The following is a 19,880-nucleotide window of genomic DNA, read 5'->3' as shown; positions in this document are numbered from 1 at the left end:
AACTCAACATTGGGAAAACAGAAAAAGGTTTGGCATCATTTATGTTTGCCTGCAACCAAAGATTTAACTCTCCCCAAGTATCTGTCATTTAATACTTTTATCTCTTTTGTGGAATGAAAGGTTTTGTTTTGGTTAGAACTGCAGACAGTTACAAGGAGGCCTGGCAAGATATTTTAGGCAAAGGTAGGTGCATTGGTAAAGGACAAAGCACAGTTTCTCTGATTTGCCAGAAAGGGCAGGTCACTCAGGTTCCTCCCTTCTGGGTGTTAGGATCTCCTGGTCCTAGTTCCTTTCCTTTACAGAGGTAAAGGTCTTCAGCCTGAAGGTCCTGAGTCTCTACCACTTCAGTATCTGGTACACTAATTAGGAACAGAGGATTCAAGAGAAAGCCTTGGGTCCTCAGCCTGATTTATAGTTCCAGATGACCATCATTCCAGGTTAATGTCAGGTGTGGGATGGCACTACTCAATTTTTAGGTTGGGTGCCTTGGCACACACCTGTAGTCCCAGCTACTTGGAGGCTGAGGCAGGAGGATCAGTTAAGCCCAGTTCAGAGCCAGTCTGGACAACATGGTGAGACCCTTTATTGAACAAACCCGCCCTCTACAGAATGCTGAACCTTAATGTTGACACTGGATAATTACATGTGATAATTAAATTTTCAATTTTTGACTATATAATAGAAAAGTAAATGAGTCAGTAAGTTTACTATTTGTGTCCCACTACTATGAGACAACAGTTATATGGAATTATGTCAGAGTGACATGAACATTTCCTTATCAACAGCAAACTCTGACTTCAGATCTTGAAGTATATGATGAAACAGAGGGCAGATGATTCAAAAGACACAGCTCCTTTGCTTATTAGCCGTAATACTATATTGATATCTTCTCTGTGCAGATTTCAACTATTAAGATACTTGCCTCATTTGTTACAGGATTGATGTGACTCCAGACAACATATGTGAAAGTGCTCTGGAACGGCCAACTGTTTTATGCACAGAAGGCACTGTCACCATCAGCCTCCCAAGGCTGGCTGGCTGTGCAGTCCTTGTTGCTGGCCACCATCTGACCTCTTGCCCTCTGTCTTGCTCACTCAGGCATCCCTAGGAGAACAGCCTCCCCAGCACCTAACAATATGCCCCCCCTCCCCCCACTGAACCTTAAGAGGATATGTGGAAAGCTAATTCTTGTCTGCTCCATCACACTTGAGAGCCCTTCTCATCAAGCACTGGAAGGAAGAAGGGAGGGCAGTGACAAGGCTTATTTTCTCCAGGTAGTTCATTCATTTTACCAACGAATAAGAGGTTTTAGAATTTTTCTTTGTACAAACGTTCTGAGTTGGGTTCAGTGATACAGCATGATGCTTCTCAAAGAATCTCAGCTTCACAGTCTGGCAGACTTGAGTCCACATCTGGACATGGCCAACTTTGGCTGTGCAGCCTTATTCTGAACTTGAAGTTCCTCTTCTATATGAAGGGGTACTAGATAGCTTGAAGCATTACTGAAAGGATTATAATTATTGTCTGAGTGACTGGCATCTAAGTGCACCGAAGACAACAGATGAGCCACATGGCCCATCTTTGAGTTCAAAGCATCATAGAGTTGTGGGCGATGGGACATAAAGACCAAGAGAAGGTACACAGAGGGAGGTACCATATTCAAAAAATAGTGAGGGTCTTGTTCTTGGCGGGACTCGTGAAGGACCTGAATGATCCAGGTGAACATTGAAAGCATTTCAGTTCAACTTTAAGATCTCCATCTCTTTTTTGGACCAGGGATTGAAGCCAGGGGTATTTAACCACTGAGCCAAATCCCCAAGTCAAATCACTCTTTATATTTTGAGAACAGGGTCTTGCTAAGTTGCTGAGGCTGGCTTTGAACTTGCCATCCTCCTGCCTAGGCCTCCTGAGCTGCTAGGATTACAGGCGTGTTCTACTGCACCCTGTAGATCTCCTTAATTGTTAAGGTCATACAAAGAAATATCCATCTGAGGAGACATTCTGTAAAAAACTCAAAATACTGCTGGGTTTGGTGGCACATGCCTGTAATCCAAGCAACCTGTGGGCTGAGGCAGGAGGATCACAAGTTGGAGGCCAACCTTCGAAACTTAAGTTAGACCCTAAGCAACTTAGTGAGACCCTGTCTCAAAAAAAAAAAAAAAAAAAAAAAAAAAGGCTTGGGATGTAGCTCAGTGTTAAAACACCCCTGGGTTTAATCCTTAGTACCAAAAAACAAAGTTCAAATACCAAAGTGTAAAGATTGGATGATGCAGAGTCTGTCCTGCATAGCTACACAAATGAAATAAGAAAGTGATTACTTCCCAGTTGTCAATGAAGTTCTGATTTAAAGGTTTATTACAGTGCAAGTTAGTTTTTAGTTTTTCCCTAGTTATCAGCAAGATGACTGGTGCTAAGAGTACTGCAGGGAAACAACTGGTTTTATACATGTGTCTTGTTTTGGTTGAGTAAGGTAAAAAGGAGAGCTTGTCGACTGCTCCTTGTGGTTCTCTGATTTGCTTTAGAGTCAAGATTAGTGAGCTGAACTATCAAGCAACTCTGATTTATCCCAGGTTCCTGTATTTCTTCTGCCTGAGTTATGTGACCATGAGTAGGTCTTCATCTTCACTGGGCTTAGACTTTACCAACTGAATGAAGTCACCACCTCCCCGTCAGGTAGCATGTATTAAACAAAATTTTGAACTCCTGAGATTAAGGTTAATTGCTCCTGGGATTATATTTATTTATAATTAAGCAACTCTAAGAAGATCAGGTCTAAGTTGTTAATGAGGAGAAAAGCAAATGCTAAGGCAAAATATGTATACATTGTAATAATAAATGATTCCCTTAATTGTGCAGTGTAGACACTGGGATCCTAAAAAACATTCCCAATCATTCTTCATGGGAGAACAAAAAAACAAAACAAAACTCCACTTCTTAGCCTTCCAGGTTTTCCTCTATCATGGTACAAAAACCTACTCAGATACTGATAAGATAAATTCAGACCCTTCTGCAAAGACAAATATCTCTGAAGCAAAGCAAATCTACCATTTGCTTAGGAGAAATGGTTTTTAGATTCTTGTAAAAAGTAATTTGACCTCTTTTCCCTATCCCAAATCCCTTAGACTTTGAAAGGATAAAACACCAATCTGGAGCTCTTTCAAAGGATTTGCTACAGAATTGCTTGAATCTACCAATGAGCTGAATGGAGGATTTCTGTGTCTAAAAGGATTTTGCTCACTGTTTTATTTTTTACAAGTGTTGCAATATTCAAAAAACACAATTTTTTTTTTTTTGCCAGTATGTCTAGAAAGGGTTAGAAAGAAGTAGGATCTATCTACTCAGATGTCTAAAATAGAAAAAAAATTTTTTTTTAAAAATTCCTTATTTGGATAGGTCCTGAGTTGAAATCACATTCATCTGTGAAAAGAAATGTTAGGGTCAGAAAGGTCTAACTATAGATCCTCACCTTGGACTTCACTGGTAAAAATTTCCAGGCACTATATGACAGACAGAACGCATGCCATGTAGTTGGCTAATTCTGGCACATATCCTACTTGGCTTGTGAAAATTTTATAAATATCTTTTAAAGTGAATGGTGTGGCTCTATTTTATGAACAATCACAGACATGAAAAATTGTGCTCTGTATGTGTACTATGAATTGAAATGCATTCTGCTGTCATGTATAACAAATTAGAGTAAATAAATAAATAGATAGATTGAAACATTTATAGCATTACCTCAAGAATATATCCCAAGCCCCACCATGTGTCTTGATGTGGAAGCATAAGATTTATAAACCTGGTCCTGACCTCCACAGATAAAAATGTTTCATTACATTAATGAAAAAAAAAATATCTTTTAAACCTAAACCTTCTGGTTCTCTGATTGTCTTAATCCGATTCCCAATACTTTTTTAAACAAATAAATGTTTTCCCTGCAAGATCACATATTTAAGTATTTGTTGGCCATGGATAGATACAGGGAAACCAAGTATGGATGGGATTTAGCAGTTTGGTGATACAGCTGTGAATCTGAGCGGCTGCATAAGCTGTCTCTGTGGCTCTGCTCTGGCTGTGCTCCTCCAGCACATCCTCGAAACATCAACCTGAAGAGGGTGTGAACCCCAGCAGCTGCTCAATGGGTTTGAACCGCCACTCATCAGCCTCCAGCTCTTCTACTAAACCAGCTAGTTTTTCCATCCGAGCAACTTGCTGATCTGTAAAGAGTGAAGGAAATATTACTATACAATGGTGCACTTTCCATGACACTGTCACTAATCACCAACATGATGACTGGTTTAAAAATAATTTCTAGTTGGATTTTCCCCCTCAATGTTTCAGTAGTAATGGGGTCTCTTTATGTTGATCAGAAAACTTTTCTTTTTGGTACTGGGGATTGAACCCAGGGGTGGTTTACCACTGAGATCCATCCCCAGGTTCTTTTGTTTATTTTTTTAAATTCCGAGGCAGGATCTCAATAAGTTGCTGAGGCTGGACTCAAACTTGTGATGATCCTGCCTCTGCCTCCCAAGTGGCTGGGATTAAAGGGTGTACCACCAAGAAAACTTTAATCTTAAAAAATAGAAAAAAAAAAATCAAGCCGGGCGTGATGGTGCATGCCTGTAATCCCAGCCACTTGGGAGGCTGAGGCAGGAGGATTGCCAGTTCACAGCCAGCTTCAGCAATGGCAAGCAACTCAGTGAGACCCTGTCTCTAAATAAAAAAATACAAAATAGGGCTGGGGATGTGGCTCAGTGGCATTTTTTCTTCTTGTTGATGTTATGCTAAGGTTCATACACTCTCACCCTGCTTCTTCATTCCACACCATAAGCATCCTCAGTGACCAATTACTTATTCTATTCATTTTCTAAAAAGTTTTTTTTTTTTTTTATAATGTTAAAAGTTATTTTTCAATACAATTGTCACAGGCCTGGAGATAGAGCTCAGTGGTAGAGTGCTGGCCTAGCATGTCCTTGTGCCTGTGCCAGTGCCAGGTCCTGAGTTCTAGCCCTAGTACTATGAAAAACAAAACAAAACAAAACAAAAAAATCCCCTCAAAACCAATCATTAGGGCTGGGGATGTGGCTCAAGCGGTAGCGTGCTCGCCTGGCATGCTTGCGGCCCGGGTTCGATCCTCAGCACCACATACAAACAAAGATGTTGTGTCCGCGGAGAAATGGAAAATAAATATTAAAAAATTCTCTCTTAAAAAAAAAAACAACAACCAAAAAACAACCAATCATCACATTTTCAGTATGTGCTCTTGTTTTGCAGTACTGGGGATGAACCTAGGGGTGTTTTTACCATTGAGCTATATATATTATCCCCAGACTTTTTTTTCAAAATATTTATTTATTCATGTATCTTTAATTTTAGGTGGACACATTATTTTGTTTTTATGTGGTGCTGAGGATCGAACCCAGTGTCTCATGCATGCTAGGTGAGCGCGCTACCACTGAGCCACAACCCTAGCCCTCCCCAGACCTTTTTGCTTTTACTTTTTTGAGTAAGGTTCATGCTAAGTTGCTGAGGCTGGCCTTAATCCTGTGATCCTCCTGTCTCAGCCTCTCAAGGAGCTGGGATTATCAGCAAGTGCCACTATGCTCAGCTGTGCCCTTTCTTTGCTGTTTTGTGGTGCTAGGGATTGAACCGAAGACCTCATTCATACTAGGTGAGTGCTCTGCCACTGAACTATATCCTTAACCCTGTTTTTTCTTTTCTTTTTTTTTTTTGTGTGGAACCAGGGATTGAACCTGGGTATGCTTTAACAATCAACTACATCTCAGTTCTTTTTATTTTTTAATTTTTTTAATTTCAGCTAAGTTTTTTAATTTCTGCTAAGTTTTGCCAAGGCTGGCCTGAAACTTCTGATCCTTTTGCCTTCGCCTCCTAAATAGTTGGGAATACAGGTACAGTGCTCCGCCTTGCTCTATTCTTTAAAAAAAAAAAAGGTACTCATCCTCTATGCCATAGTGATTCAGTTCTGGAGGGAGGGACAACTATGGCTTTCTCCCCTATGTAATGCTTTCCATGGAGAAATGGTCTGGTGGGGGAACAGTCCTTGATGTATAATGAAGGCTTGGTGAGGCATGATGGGGCAGAAATCATACTATACGGGTATCAGAGTCCAGGTAGACCATGAGGTACACTTAAATGCTTGAAGTTGAAGAGGGTAACCATGGAGGACAACAGTAAAAGGTTTCAGAAAGGAAAGGGAAAGGCAACACAAGAGCAGCAGGAAGCACTGACTTCCCTAGAGAACCAACCCCTCTGACTTCAACTTCAAGTTTCAATGGGACATTCTGTCTGACAACTAAGACCTTGAAATGTTCTTTCATATAGAAAGTCCACTTAAATAATTTTTTCTGAGTTTGGGAGTTTTGTTACAGCATACTGACTTTTAAGAATCTGCCTCCCTCACCCTCCGTAAATTTATTCTTATAGTCAAATACATGATACTCACGTGCTTACCATGTTTCACCTGTTTGAGCGTGGATGCCACTTGATAACTGAAAACAGATTCACAAAGGAACCTCTCAGAGCCATCTACAAATAAAAAGAGGAAATGGTTTTAGTCTGCTCTAAGGGTTTTATGAATTTTGATGAACCAAGTAAACCTGTCCATTCTTTTCCCTGTTTTTACATTCAAGGTCTAGTTTTCAGGGTTAACAAAGAGGATTTGTGTTTCATTTGGAATTAACACTGCTCTGTTATAAAAGCTACTTCTTCTATACCCAGGATGCTAAAATGGTCCCTCTACTTGTTTAAGAGTTTAAAAATAGTATTTAAAAAAACAAAAACAAGAAACCTCAGTGTGATGTCCTAGTCAACATTTCCCTCCTCCCAACCTAAAAGTTTCTTAATGTTCTCTTCTGTACACCAGGCAAACACTGCAGCTGACACATTTGGCCGTGTGGCACCTGTGCTATCAAAATACAAAGTTTCACCCAAACTCCAAATCATTTTCATTCTAAAAAACAAAGCTGAGGGAAAAATCTTTGTTGATTTTTAATATATCAAATTACATCAAAACACTGCTGGGAATTTTCATTCTGTAAACACAAATTGTAACCTTGATTTTCCAACTGAACCAGAACACTGTAATTTGGATGACGATAAGAGTGTGGTGCAAGTTCAGAACCTAGAGCTGTACTGGTGCCAAGAACTGCCAATGAGGAGGTGGCTAACTTGGTCACCACAGTACTTGGAATATGATTGGGAAACATTGGTAGTTCATGATATTCCTTGTGGCAAAGGCTGATTCAGCAAAACATATCCCCAGAGAAATATATTTCACGTAGGAAAAGTAGATTTTTTTAAAGGGCAGTGGACACCACTTGGAGTATATATCTTCTTGCAAAAATTGTAAAACAAATGGAAAGAGAGGGCACTGCTGTCTTTTTCAATGCAGTAGTACGTGCCAGCACTACTAGATGTCAACCATTCACCCATCAATCACGAACTGGTTGTGCAGGTCAGGTATTAAGTGACAAGGAGAGAGGATGAACACATATTCTAGCCTTATGCTGAGTATCACACAGGCAAACCTTTGCAGAAGTCATGGTATCAAGGAGAAAAACTACAGATATTGTCTCCATTTAGTTTGAACACACAACTAGGAGGGCTTTCTTCCAATGCTATTTTCAAACTGATGCCAAAAAAAAGAAAGAAATGACAGTATAATTCTTAGGATGTACACTATCTTCAGAGAGTTACATTCTGCAAATTCACATATTGTATAATATATAGAATACAATTCCTTCCCCTCCCTCTGCACGTCTCTGGTTGAATGTAAATCATTTGTGAGTAGATTGCCTAAATTAAACAGAGCAATTTTTTTTTCATTTTAATTGACTGAATATTATGATGAATATCCTTATTTATTTATTTATCCTTATTGTTTTGGTGCTGGGGATTCATGCTTACTAAGCAGATGTTCTACCACGGAGCTACACTCCTGCTCTGGACTATCCAGTTTAAAGATCTAGGCATGCTGACGACATCACTGAGTTGATTTTTTTTTCTTCTTCTCCTGAAGATAAGAGCACTTGGCGGCACATACAGTGCCTAACTACGAATTCCACTATGGGAAGAACTGTTGTGAACATTTGATATCAATGATGCAATTTGTTTTTAAAATTTTATTTTGTAGGGGCTGGGATTGTGGCTCAGCGGTAGAGTGCTCGCCTAGCATGGCAGGACCTGGGTTCAATTCTCAGCACCACATTAAAAAAAAAAAAAAAAAAATAAAGGCATTGTGTTGTGTCCATCTACAAAAAAGATTCTCTCTCTCTCCTTTAAAAAACAAATTTGTTTTTGTAGTTGTAGATGGACAGAATGCCTTTGTCTATTTTTATGTGGTGCTGAGGATCAAACCCAGTGCCTCATACATGCTAGGCAAGTGCCCTGCTGCGGAGCTCTAGCTCCAGCCCTGTAATTTGTTTTTTTAAAAATAATTAATATTTTCTTTTTCTTCTGTGCCACCCTCTTTTTTTTCTCCTGGTGGTATTGGAGATTGAACCCAGGGGTGCTCTACACCAAGCTATATCCCTAGCCATAGCACTTTTAAAATTTCGAGATAGGGTCTTGCTAAATTGCACAGGCTGGCTTAGGAACTTGCAGTCCTCCAGCCTCAGCTTCTCAAGTCACTGGGATTACAGGTATGTACCAGTTACCAGTACACCCGGGTTCAAGTTTTATTTTAAAAAGAGCAAAGAAAGTAGAGCTTACTTCCCAGGTGATTTGATCTTGAACTTTAGGGTCTCTCACAAGGTAGTGGGAATTACCAGGTGTAAGAATCAAGCCAACATGTGTATAGAAGCTCTTGGAAGTGCTACCTCCCACTTGTATTTAATCATAGATGTTATTAGGATAAAATGCTTATGTTATAACATTTGCATATTTTCCTTGGTAATAAATTTCAAAGCAAAAAGATATAAGCTTATCTTTCAAAATGGTACTTACATATCACTCTGCCATATTAAATGCCTATGAAACACACTTTTGTTGATCTGCAGCTCTATATTAACCAAAGTCCACTGCTTCTTAGCCATATCCCATCAGATGTGCTATCTGTACCAATCTAAAGCTTGGAATTTCTCCAGAGAGGAGTCAGCCTGGGGCAATCTGTCTTCCATTTAGAAATTGTAATCAAATCCTTTGTAAAGCACCAAGTAGCAAATACATCTGCTTTTCTCTTCATGGACAAGCAGAGGTTATAAATAGAAGTTCTGTAAATTACCCAAGTCTAATACTATATCACTAATTCCAATAAATATGATGCTAACAAATTCATTTAAAAGAATATTACCTCACCAGAAGGAAATTAGACAATGCTAGGTAGTTTATATTTCAGTGGCCAAAAAAGTCACTAAAATATAGCCACTTCTGGACTGGAAGGCAGTCTTTAATTTGCTCACTAATAACTGGGTTAGGATAATATTAGCCACCCTGCTCATGCGGGGTGTATGTTATCAGAGAGCTGATGCTCCAAAAAAAGTTAATTTTCAAGGTTAACTACAGGTTATTTGAATTTATTATAGACTTGGGGGAATGAAATGGCAAACTCAACTTAAGAGTGTGAACAGTGGGCTGGAGTTGTGGCTCAGTGGTAGAGCGCTTGCTTGGCATGCCTGAGGCCCTGGGTTTGAGCCTCGGCACCGCATATAAATAAATAAATAAAATAAAATAAAGGATTCATTGACAACTAAAAAATATTTTAAAAAATTATAAACAGCATTTGACCTCATCTCCTAACTACTTTTGTCCTTTACTCTCTACAGGCAATCTTTACTATTTTATTTTTCTACAATTTTAAGAATGGTTTCCTGCATGAATGTTAGATTAACTGCAAAATAATATCATCTACATGATAGAAATGCTTCAAAATCTAACATGCTAACCAGTCCACACTTAGAAGTACTATACTGGAAGATGTACAAATGTTATATGTACATAGCTTACGTTTTATGTAAGAGACTCAAGTATCTGCTATTTTAGAATCCACAGTGGTGGGGTGTATTAAGTGGGAGGTAGGGAGGAGGTGTGTTGTGGGTGTGGGAGTGGGGTGCCAGTGGTCCTTGAACAAATCTCCTGTGGATTCTGAGGGATGAATGTACTCTTTAATTTACTATGCTTGAATTGGCCCAGATAGTTTAGGGATTGCCCTTTGGTTTTTTGTACCAGGAATTGAACCCAGGGGTGCTTAACCACTGAGCAATATCCCCAACCCTTTAAAAAACTTTTTGAGACAAGTTTGCTAAGTTGCTTATGGCCTTGCTAGGTTGCTGGGGCTGGTTTTGACTTGTGATCTTCTTGCCTCAGCCTTCCCAGGCAATGGGATTACAGGCATGCACCATTGTGCCTGGTTCTGATATTTAAGTCTGTTTTAAAATGTAAACAGCTTTAAGATTAGTGGTGTAATGTAAAAGCTAAGAAGAACTACAACTGCATTGTGAGTTTGGACTAAATTAAAAGAACCCAACACAAGCTGGGCATGGTGGCACATACCTATAATTCCAGCAACTCAGGAGGCTGAAATAGAATTGCAAGTTTGAGGCCAGCCTCAGTAACTAAGTGAGGCCCTAAACAACTTAGGGGGTATACCTGCTCACTGGTCAAGCCTCTGAGTTCAATCCCCTTAATCCAAAACAAACAAACAAACAAAGAAAACAAAACCCAACATATTCCTCTACAAAGCAGTAAGAATGGATAGATCTATAACTTGTTAAAATAACATTCAGACTAAGCTCAGCAGCTTTTCTTCTTTAATGTTTCTACATAATCTGGTGCATGCTGATAGCTTTGAAACTATGGAGCTACCTCCTGTATTAAAATTCCTCTTGTAGGTAGAATTTAAATGACTTTAAGATGATCTTAAGAGTGCTATTTTTAAGCACTGATTTATCTTCTACTTTTATAAAACTGATTTAGCAACTTAAGAGCCTTCAACTTTTTGTTTTGTGAGAAATTCCCTGAATACCACATCTCAGGCCCCTCCAATCAGACTGGTGATACTACATTGAGTATTTCTTTTTGTGGTGGTCCTGAGGATTAAATCCAGGGCTTTGCATATGCTAAGCCAGCCCTCTACCACTTAGTCACATCCCCAGCTCTTCCTATTTCATTTGAGATGGAGTCTTGCTAAATTGTTCAGGCTGACCTTGAACTTGTGATCCTCCTGCCTCAGCCCCTGAGTAGCAAGGATTACAGGTGCTCAGGTCCTAACATAACACAAATAAAGATGATGAAAAGGCAAGAGCCTAAGTACACACATCTCACCATATGCATGGCCTGGTCAGGTCACTTATTTCACTACTGATCAGAACCTCAACAAATCTAGATAGCCTAATGCTTCTGGAGTCTTCCCATATTTTCCTGTCATAAATGATTCTTCTGTTTGCTCTGACTTGCTAGGGATATAGCTCAGCAGTGGAGTGCCTTCCTGGCATGTGCAAAGCCTCTTCCCCAGCACCATAAAAAAACAAAGAATCAGCTATAGTGTTTGGCCTGGTTTAATCCAAAACTTTGCTTTTTATCACTTATGATATAAATGAATAAAGAACCCCCTTCAAACTGGCTCCTGACTATAGTTTGTTTCAGAGACATTCCAAGGTTAACTTAAAATACATTTATATAAGTATGCAAGATTTAGAGCAAAAAAGATCAACATATAATTAAGCACCAAATTGCTTGACTCAAGTAGATTTTGAGTCCTTAGTAGGTTCTTTGCCAATGTTTTTTAAAATATGGTGAGAAGATTACCTTCAAGGAAAGGCTCTAAATGTTGGTCAAAAATGTGCTAGACTAATTCTGAATCTCTAAAATTGGCCTAGCAAAGTGCATTTTAAATAAGCTCCATGGGGGAATTTTAAGTTCCCTATGAAGAATTATTAGTCTTGATCCTAAAGTGATGGAAATCTCATGCTGATTCATGATTACTGTGTCCTTATCTTGACAAGCCAGTTTGCAAATGTGAGCTGAATAAGATGGAGGATGACTGCACGCAAATCTGTCTCTGGTTGTAGAAAAACTACACTGCAGTATCCTACAGTGGGACAGGGAAGCCGTCTTCACCTAAGAGTAGTGTATCAGTTTTTATTTTGTCTCAGAACCTCTCTGGTATGGCTAATCTATCTGTAGATTAATTACACTAGGAAAAAAAATATACCAACTTACTAACAATAGGGAAGAGGACAGGGGCCAAGATAAAGCAAACTGGAGCGGGAGATTGAGAATTCCTGGCTTCCCTGCTGACTCTGCCTCTAACAGGACCAAATCATTTAATGTTTTTGGATCTAAAGAACTCTAGATGACCTCCCTGCTTTCCAAAGTCCTTTTCAGCATCAAATTCTGATTCTGGAACAAGATTTGTGTTGGAAGATATTACTTTGGGATGTGGACAAGAGATGAAATGTGGAGCTGAAATCAGGGCAAATTCATTTCTAATCCACTTAATAGCTTCTTTCCAATTAATATTCATTGCAGGTCTGAATCCAGTTATTCAGCAAAAAGCAGCATGAGATCACCTTCTAACACCTCTCCAGCTCCTTTGGGGTAGGTGAAAAGGGTTTTCCGTGGTGGGGCAAGGTCTGAGACACTGAAACCTGATGCAGTAACAGAACTTCCACTGACCCCACCAGCTGAGGAGGAGGATGAAGAGGCTGCCATTTCCTCTAGTAGAATTTTCACTTCACTGAAGAGAAAGAAAAACAGCAATTGGCAAATTTATGGATGTGAGACTGACAACATTTCACTCTAACTGCCACAAGGACCAGCATATAATTTTGTAAAGAATTAGCTCTCCTTTTTTTCTATCCTCTTTATTTCCAACAACCTTTTATTGAAACCTCAGACCAAAATTTCATGCAGGTTTTGAAGTAAAAATATGCTTTAGAATATTCTGTCTACTAAAACAATTAGTTCCTATCATTAGCAAACTATTTATGTCATTTGAGATTGACTGAAGGTAATTTATAAATTAAGAAGGGGTAGTATGGCAGTGCCAAGGCAAAAATGTGACTGAGCAAATAAATTATGAGGTTAAAATAATCATCTTCCATAGGACAGTTTGTCTTGGATACATCCTGACCAAGCCACACCAAGAAATTCACTCATAAAATTTTCCAAATAAGATTCCAGAAAACACTGTGTTCTGTTCCCAGGGAAGGGAAATTGGTTAGGAAATACACATTGGCACTTTCATCAAAATTTAAAAAAAAAAAATATTTTAATCCAAATGTAATACCTGAATTTATCACTTGGTGGCGTCCCAAAACTGGAACAAAATAGCTCAGAAAATGATCCTGGAAAATCCTGGCCCTTATGACCATAGCAGCTGTGCATTTTAATCATGTCTCATCAGAAAATTCAAATGAAGCCAGGTGTGGTGACACACACCTGTGATCCTAGCTAGTCAGAAGGCTGATCCCAAGTTTAAGGCCAGCATGGGCAACCTGGCAAGACCCTGTCTCAAAATAAAATAAAAAGGGTTGGGGGAGATTGCTCGGGACTGAAGTACTCATGTGTGAAGTCCTGAGTTCAATCACCAGCTTCCATTCCCCCTCCATCCAAATGTAAATGGGGTACTTTGTACTGAATACATGGCTTCCTAAAAATGTTCAAAATGAGGGCTGGGGTTGTGGCTCAGTGGTAGAGCACTTACTGGGTTCGATTCTCAGCACCACATATAAATAAATAAAAATAAAGGTCCATCGACAACTAAAATATAAAAACAACAAATATTCAAAACAAGAACTCTTTGCACAGAAGCTTGTGCCATTTTAACAAAGATTCTAAAGTGTATTCTTTCTATTTATTTATTTTGTGATACTGGTGATTGACCTTAAAGTGTATACTTTTTTTTTTTTAAAGTATTTTCAATATTTATTTTTCAGTTCTCAGCGGACGCAACATCTTTGTATGTGGTGCTGAGGATCGAACCCGGGCCGCACGCATGCCAGGCGAGCGCGCTACCGCTTGAGCCACATTCCCCAGCCCAAAGTGTATACTTTCTAAAAAAGATCTAGCACCATGCTAATAGAAATTTCTGCTGTAATGGAAATGTTCTACTGTTCTATTGCTGCACTGTTCTGTGTGGTAGCCACTAGCCTCACATGTTGTGGGAATAAATTAAGTGTGGCTGAAAATTATATTTTCAATGTTAACTAAAATTTCAACATAGCCACAGGCTAGTGGCGTTCTAGTATTTAATTAAAAAATGATTTTAGCCAGGTGTGGTGGTATGTGCCTGTAGTCCCAGCTACTCTGAGACCAGGGAATTGAGAGGTCCAGGCCAGCCTGGAAGACCTTATGTAGCAAGACCTTATTTCAAAAAAAGGAAAAAAAAAAAGATTAGTAACAATGAAAATTAAAATAATGGGGGGGATCCTAGCTAAAAAATAAAAACAAACAACAAAAGAAAAAAAAATTCACAAACAACTCGGCTATTGGTGGACTTTCTTTTTAAATGTTAATTTTTTAGTTATAGTTGGACATAATATCTTACATCCTGATGAGCCACAACCCCAGCCCGATTTTTTTTTGAGTAGTTGGGATTGAACCCAGGGCTTTACACATGCTAGGCAAGTATCTACCACTGAGTTACACCTTAACCCTTTTTTAAGATTTATTTTGTGACAGGCTCTTGCTAAGTTGCCCAGGCTGGTCTTGAACTTGAAATATTCTTAATGTGGCCTCCTGAGTAGCTAGGATTACAGGAATGCACCACAGTGCATGGCATGATTAATTTTACGTTATGTGAACTTTAGCCCAATTAAAAAAAAAAAAAAAGACTCAAAAAAGATTTAAAACATGGATTTTCCTATGCAATGGTCAGAGAGAATTTTAGTTGAAAGCCAGGGGGAAGCAACTCAGTAACAGATCAGTAATAGACTGCTTGCCTAACATGAACAGGCCCTGAGTTCAAGCCGCAGTATGTGGGGGGGGGGGGGAGAATTTTAGTTGAATATTTTTTCATTGACTTTTTTCTTACTAGTTATAAAAAGAATGGGATTGTAGCTCAGTAATCAAGTGCATGTTTAGAAAGCTTGAAGCTCCTGGGTTCAAACCTCAGCATTTACAATAGAAAAAAAATGAGAGAATGCTATGTTGATATAAATCCTGCCTGTATAAAACATCCAGCTTCCTAGTAAGGAAAACAATATACTCTATCTGATATATTGGTTGTTTCCTTAATTTTATGATAATGATTTAAGGCTGTCAGAGAAGCAGAGCTTAGTTTCTAAGTGTATGTTTATAATACTGATTCATGCTGCAGGAGAATATGAGAATAGTAAGGCTACTGCTATAATTAGACTGTCAGCCTATTAAAATGTAAACTGATTAATAATTTTTTATTTTTAATATTGTTACTAGATTATTTTTAAATTTTTTTCTGTGCTTTGATAATTTTTCACATTCACATCCATAAAGCCAACAACTTTACAAGTTAGATACATATCCAATCCTTTGGACCATAATGGGTCAAAATAAAGCTTAATAAGTTTTTAAATGCTTTTTGAAAAGAACTTAAGCAGTAATGGACCAATCCAAATCTCTAAATGGATTCCTGGAGGGATTCAAATAAAGCATAAAGACAACTTAGCCACCTTTTAGAGAGTAGCTTAGTCTTTGTTTCCTATCTGTTCAGAGTAGAACCCACTGTGAACTGTTTATATATCTCACCTAAGATTTAAAATTGTAAATCTTTTTCCTCCCCTGATAAATGCTCTGTTTAGTTGAAAACCTTTATACTTTATATTTTGAGATCAGCTGCTCAGCAGAGCACCTAAGCAACTGCCAGAGTGAGGCCAGCTTCAAAAGCTAGACACAGTGTGACTTCTAAACTGAATATAATCAAAGGGACTTCCTCTTTATCCTTTTTTATTTCAGTTTCTTAGAACTACTATCATTTCATATACAAGAGTGTCAGGGTTGAAAAATGAGGCATAGAATTAGCACAAGGCTAACATTAAATAAGCAGTTTTCTGCTGAGGTGGAAAGATACACCTAAGCAATTTCTAGTTCTAAAGATATAGTTTGTGTGTGTGTGTGTGTGTGTGTGTGTGTGTGAGAGAGAGAGAGAGAGAGAGAGAGAGAGAGAGAGAGAAAGAGAGAGAGAGAGACTGACTCTTGGTGTGTGGTGGAGATTGCAGGACCCCATGCATACTAGGCAAGTGTTCTACCACTGACATGCATCCCCAGTCCTAAGTAAAATTTTGTTTTTGGTGCTGGGGATGAACTTACAGACCTGCATATTCTAAACATATTTTCTACCACTGGGTTACATCCTCAGTTCCTAGGTTGTTTTGAAGGCCATCAGCAAGTCATAAATGGAAGTTAATTAACAATAAACCCTGGATTATAACTGCTCTCTAAGGGCAGGCATTAACTAATCTGTCTGAATCAAGCATAATGTGTGGCCTAATAAGTGGTTGCTCATTTAAGTAAACATTTGGGGAATGAATTAAATATTTCACAGGAAACACAGACTCCTTAAAGGTCATCTAATCCAATTTCCTCTTTTTATAGCTGATACAATGAAACAGAGACATTGAAGCTTATCTGCTGTAACATTTTTGAAGCAACAGCTTTTTAATATATCATGTTTCATGTGGAAAGCAAACTTAGCATAGTGGTTAAGAATTGACCATGATGCCACTCTGTCTTTTTTTTTCTCTTTTGTAGTACTGGGGATTGAACCCAGGGCTTCATGCATGCTAGGCAAGCACTTTCTCACTGAGTTACATCCCAATCTCATGTCTTGGTTTTGCTAAGTACTTGCATGACTCTGGACAAATCACTTAAATTTTTTTTTTTTTTTTAATTTCTCAGTTGTTTCAATAGTAGTGTGGAACAATAATGGTATAGAGATGTTGAAATTAATAATATGTAAAGCAACTGGAATGGTTTCAGGCTTAGTAAACAAATAAATATTAGCTTTCAAAAAATTATTAATAGATATTTGCTCTTGAATCTTTTTTTTTTTTTTTTTGGATACTGGGGATTGAACCCAGGGGCACTCAACCAATAAGCTACATCCCATCCTTTCTTATATTTTATTTAGAGACAGGGTCTTGCTAAATTTCTTAGGGCCTTGTTAAGTTGCTGAGACTGTCTTTGTAGTCTCAATTCTCCTGCCTCAGACTCCAGAGCTGCTGGGTTTCTACTCCTGGATCATTTTTTTTCCTATTTAGTTACCAGTTGTTCATACTGTATATTATATACCAACATATTTATGGGTAAAGTTTTATTCCTCTCCATCTGATATAGACACAGCTAGATCAGAAAGAGGGACAATGTCTTCTATTATGCATATGACATACTTCACTATTGAGTTAAACACCCAGTCCTTTCATTTTAAGATTCATGATCTTAGGAAGAAGTCTGTGATTTGGAAACGAGGTAAAGAACTGACTTTTTAACCTCAAGACCTGGTACAGAATCTCTATCATTGCGTTTTCTGAATGAATGATTTATAAATAACAGTAATTATTTACAAATTACAGAACAAGGGCCAGAAGTTCAGCAAACATTATGCAGGGGGCACAGAAGCTTGGTGTCATGAGGGCTGGCCCATTATGTTTTCTTTTTGTGCAGATATATTTACTCTATCTTCCACTAGGCTGCCAGGCCCACAAAGGGTGTTCTGTAAGACTTTGCTGAATAAATTTTGATGACGAAGTATCCTGGGACTTGGCCCTATCCCGGAAGCTGGGGCTACTAGCAGTATAAATCCTCATAGGAAAGCAATGACATTTTGGGAGACACAGTACAGCATGATTAAACATTCACTTTCAGGTAAGACTAGGATGACCTCAAGTTCACAAACTACGTTTTCTTGCAGAAATATGCCTATTTTCTTAAAAATGATCCTTCCTTAAAAAAAATCTCATCAATAGGTGAAAAAGGTTCCTGTTGTAATTCAAAGGCAAATTACGACAATCGTCAAATTCATCAACAAAACCTTCTACTGTATTCCACTTAAAACAGTTTAATTACGATACAAACCAAATAAATGCTACAGCGATAGCTGGGTGGAGTGGAGAGAGAGGCGGTGGAAAGGGGAGGGGTCAGAACTTCAGCGGTTCCCAAGCTAACTTCCAAGCCTAGCTTTCAGTCCAGCTGAGTCCCAAAGAAGCAACGCCAAGCGACTGCCTCACTACGCAGGCGCCACTATTCGGGGCGCATGCGCATCTCGTTCTCGGCCTGGGAGAAATTTCCTTTTCCACGCCCGCTGCGGCAGTCTCCTGCCTCCTCCCATCTTCTCCATTTTTCTAGTCCGTGCAGGTAGGAACCAAGTTAACTCCCTTCCCCTCAAGCTCCCGAAGGCCCTCGAACCTTCGGCTACTTACCTCAGTGGCCTTAGCACTTTCCCCTTCAACCCCGCCCCCCAGGCCAGCCAGAAAGGCCGCGCTCACAACGACGAGACGGCGGCGTGCTCGCGCCCACGCAGAGGGAGCCCGCGGCGGCGTGCGCGCGCCCGCGCGGCAGTGGGCGTGGCCGGGGCGGAGAGAAGCCGAGAACAAGCTTCCTGAGATCACTTCCGGGTCTTTAACCCGAGCACTAATTTCTTCCTTCGGTTTGGCACGCTTGTTCTTTTTGGTTTCTTTTTATGATTCTGGCCTTCAGCTCCCCCCAACGGTATTGCAGAAGGATCGTGCTTCCCTCTTCCTCTCCAAACCTCCATTTCCCCTCTTTCTTCTAAGCAGTTACGTAGCCCAAGGCTGTACAGGAAAGGTAGATGCCAAGTTTGCAGTCTCACCTGTCTCTTCCTCCAGAGCTCAGGGTCTGAGGGGCCGACCTCTGTGGAGAACTCATTGTGTGTGTGTGTGTGTGTGTGTGTGTTGTGTGGAGGAGAGGCCTAGGGGAATACAGAACTAGGGTGTAATATCAGTGGACTATTGCTACTTATGTACCCTCCTCCTCCATCCAATTAGATTTACTCTATGTGTTATTTCTCAAGACAAAACTTCTGCTTGTCTCTGTAAACAGACTGCCAGTTAAAGAGACTTGCTGAGGGTTGGGCTGAGCATTAGTGTGTTTAATAAGGATTATGAATATTCTTTGGAACTCTTGAAGTATTTGGGGCTTCAAGACTATCCGAACTAAATGGCGGGGGCGGGGGTGGGGTGGGGGGAGGGAGATCATCCAAGCTATATGTGGTAGGGACACTGTTTGAACTTCACCATAGCTAGCTCATAAGGGACCTCTGTTTCTGAAATTATTATTATTTTTTTCTGGTGTTGGGGATGGAACCCATGGCCTCTGGCATGCTGGGTAAAGTAAATATTATACCACTAAATTATTCCCATCCCCTTCTAAATCATTGATTTATTAAGTGGTGACTAAAAGCTTGGCTTCTTGGTAGGCTATGTACCATTTGTTGGATAGTGGTCTATAGAAATTGGATTCCTTTCCTTAGCAATGTGTTGATCTGAGAAACACATTGGTTAAGCTTTTTTTTTTTTTTTTTTTTTTTTTTTTTTTTTTTTCTGTACTGGGGATTGAACCCAGGGACATTTTATAACTGAGCTACATCCCCAGTTCTTTTTATTTTTTATTTTGGGAAAGGGTCTCCCTAAGTTGCTGAGGGTCTTGCTAAATTGCTGAGGCTGGCCTTTACTTGCTATTCTCTTGCCTCAGCCTCCCAAGTTTCTAGGATTGTAGGTATACACCACCCTGCCTGCTGGTTAAGTTATATTTTGACAAGCATAGTTATATATTTCTAGTACCTTAAAAGTTCTTAGCCCTTCCTCCATAGAGAAGTATGTTAAATATCCTTCATTCTCTTATTTACAGTATTCAAATGATTAGATAAAAGTAAAAGGTTGTAATTTACTCATTTAAAGTAATGAAGAGACCTCTCTCTTTCAAAGTCA

The 19,880-nt window shown here is 39.3% G+C and overlaps 2 protein-coding genes across 4 annotated transcripts in view; one reads left to right on the top strand and one right to left on the bottom strand.

The window, feature by feature from the left end:
- Positions 1-2,337: 2,337 nt before the first annotated feature.
- ANAPC16 (anaphase promoting complex subunit 16) lies at positions 2,338-18,489 on the bottom strand. Its single transcript, XM_081268458.1, has 4 exons — positions 18,354-18,489; positions 12,528-12,694; positions 6,472-6,546; positions 2,338-4,217 (listed from the first exon to the last, which is right to left on the bottom strand). The coding sequence occupies exons 2-4, from the start codon at positions 12,667-12,669 to the stop codon at positions 4,102-4,104; spliced, it is 333 nt and encodes a 110-aa protein (XP_081124584.1). The 5' UTR covers positions 12,670-12,694; positions 18,354-18,489; the 3' UTR covers positions 2,338-4,101.
- The window catches only part of ASCC1 (activating signal cointegrator 1 complex subunit 1), a 93,903-nt gene continuing 92,079 nt past the window's right edge, over positions 18,057-19,880 (top strand). For 2 of the 3 annotated variants that reach the window (XM_081268454.1, XM_081268456.1), the window contains exon 1: positions 18,057-18,288. The gene's annotated coding sequence lies outside the window, so the exon portion shown is untranslated. Of the gene's footprint in view, positions 18,289-18,534; positions 18,643-19,880 lie in introns of those variants that run through there. The other variant, XM_081268457.1, reaches the window with a different exon arrangement.

Source organism: Spermophilus citellus (genome assembly GCF_964194105.1).
Source record: "Spermophilus citellus genome assembly, chromosome: 15".
NCBI classification, from domain to species: Eukaryota; Metazoa; Chordata; class Mammalia; order Rodentia; family Sciuridae; genus Spermophilus; species Spermophilus citellus.
The sequence above is the reverse complement of the archived record's forward strand: the minus strand, read 5'-3'. Positions and strand labels throughout refer to the sequence as shown.

Coding starts and splice junctions, on each gene's coding strand:
- ANAPC16 (XM_081268458.1), bottom strand. CDS start 12,669: ATGGCAGCCTCTTCATCCTCCTCCTCAGCTGGTGGGGTCAGTGGAAGT. Junction 6,547..12,527: donor AGCTGGAGAGGTGTTAGAAG/GTGATCTCATGC, acceptor TTTTATTTGTAG/ATGGCTCTGAGAGGTTCCTT. Junction 4,218..6,471: donor GCTCAAACAGGTGAAACATG/GTAAGCACGTGA, acceptor CACTCTTTACAG/ATCAGCAAGTTGCTCGGATG.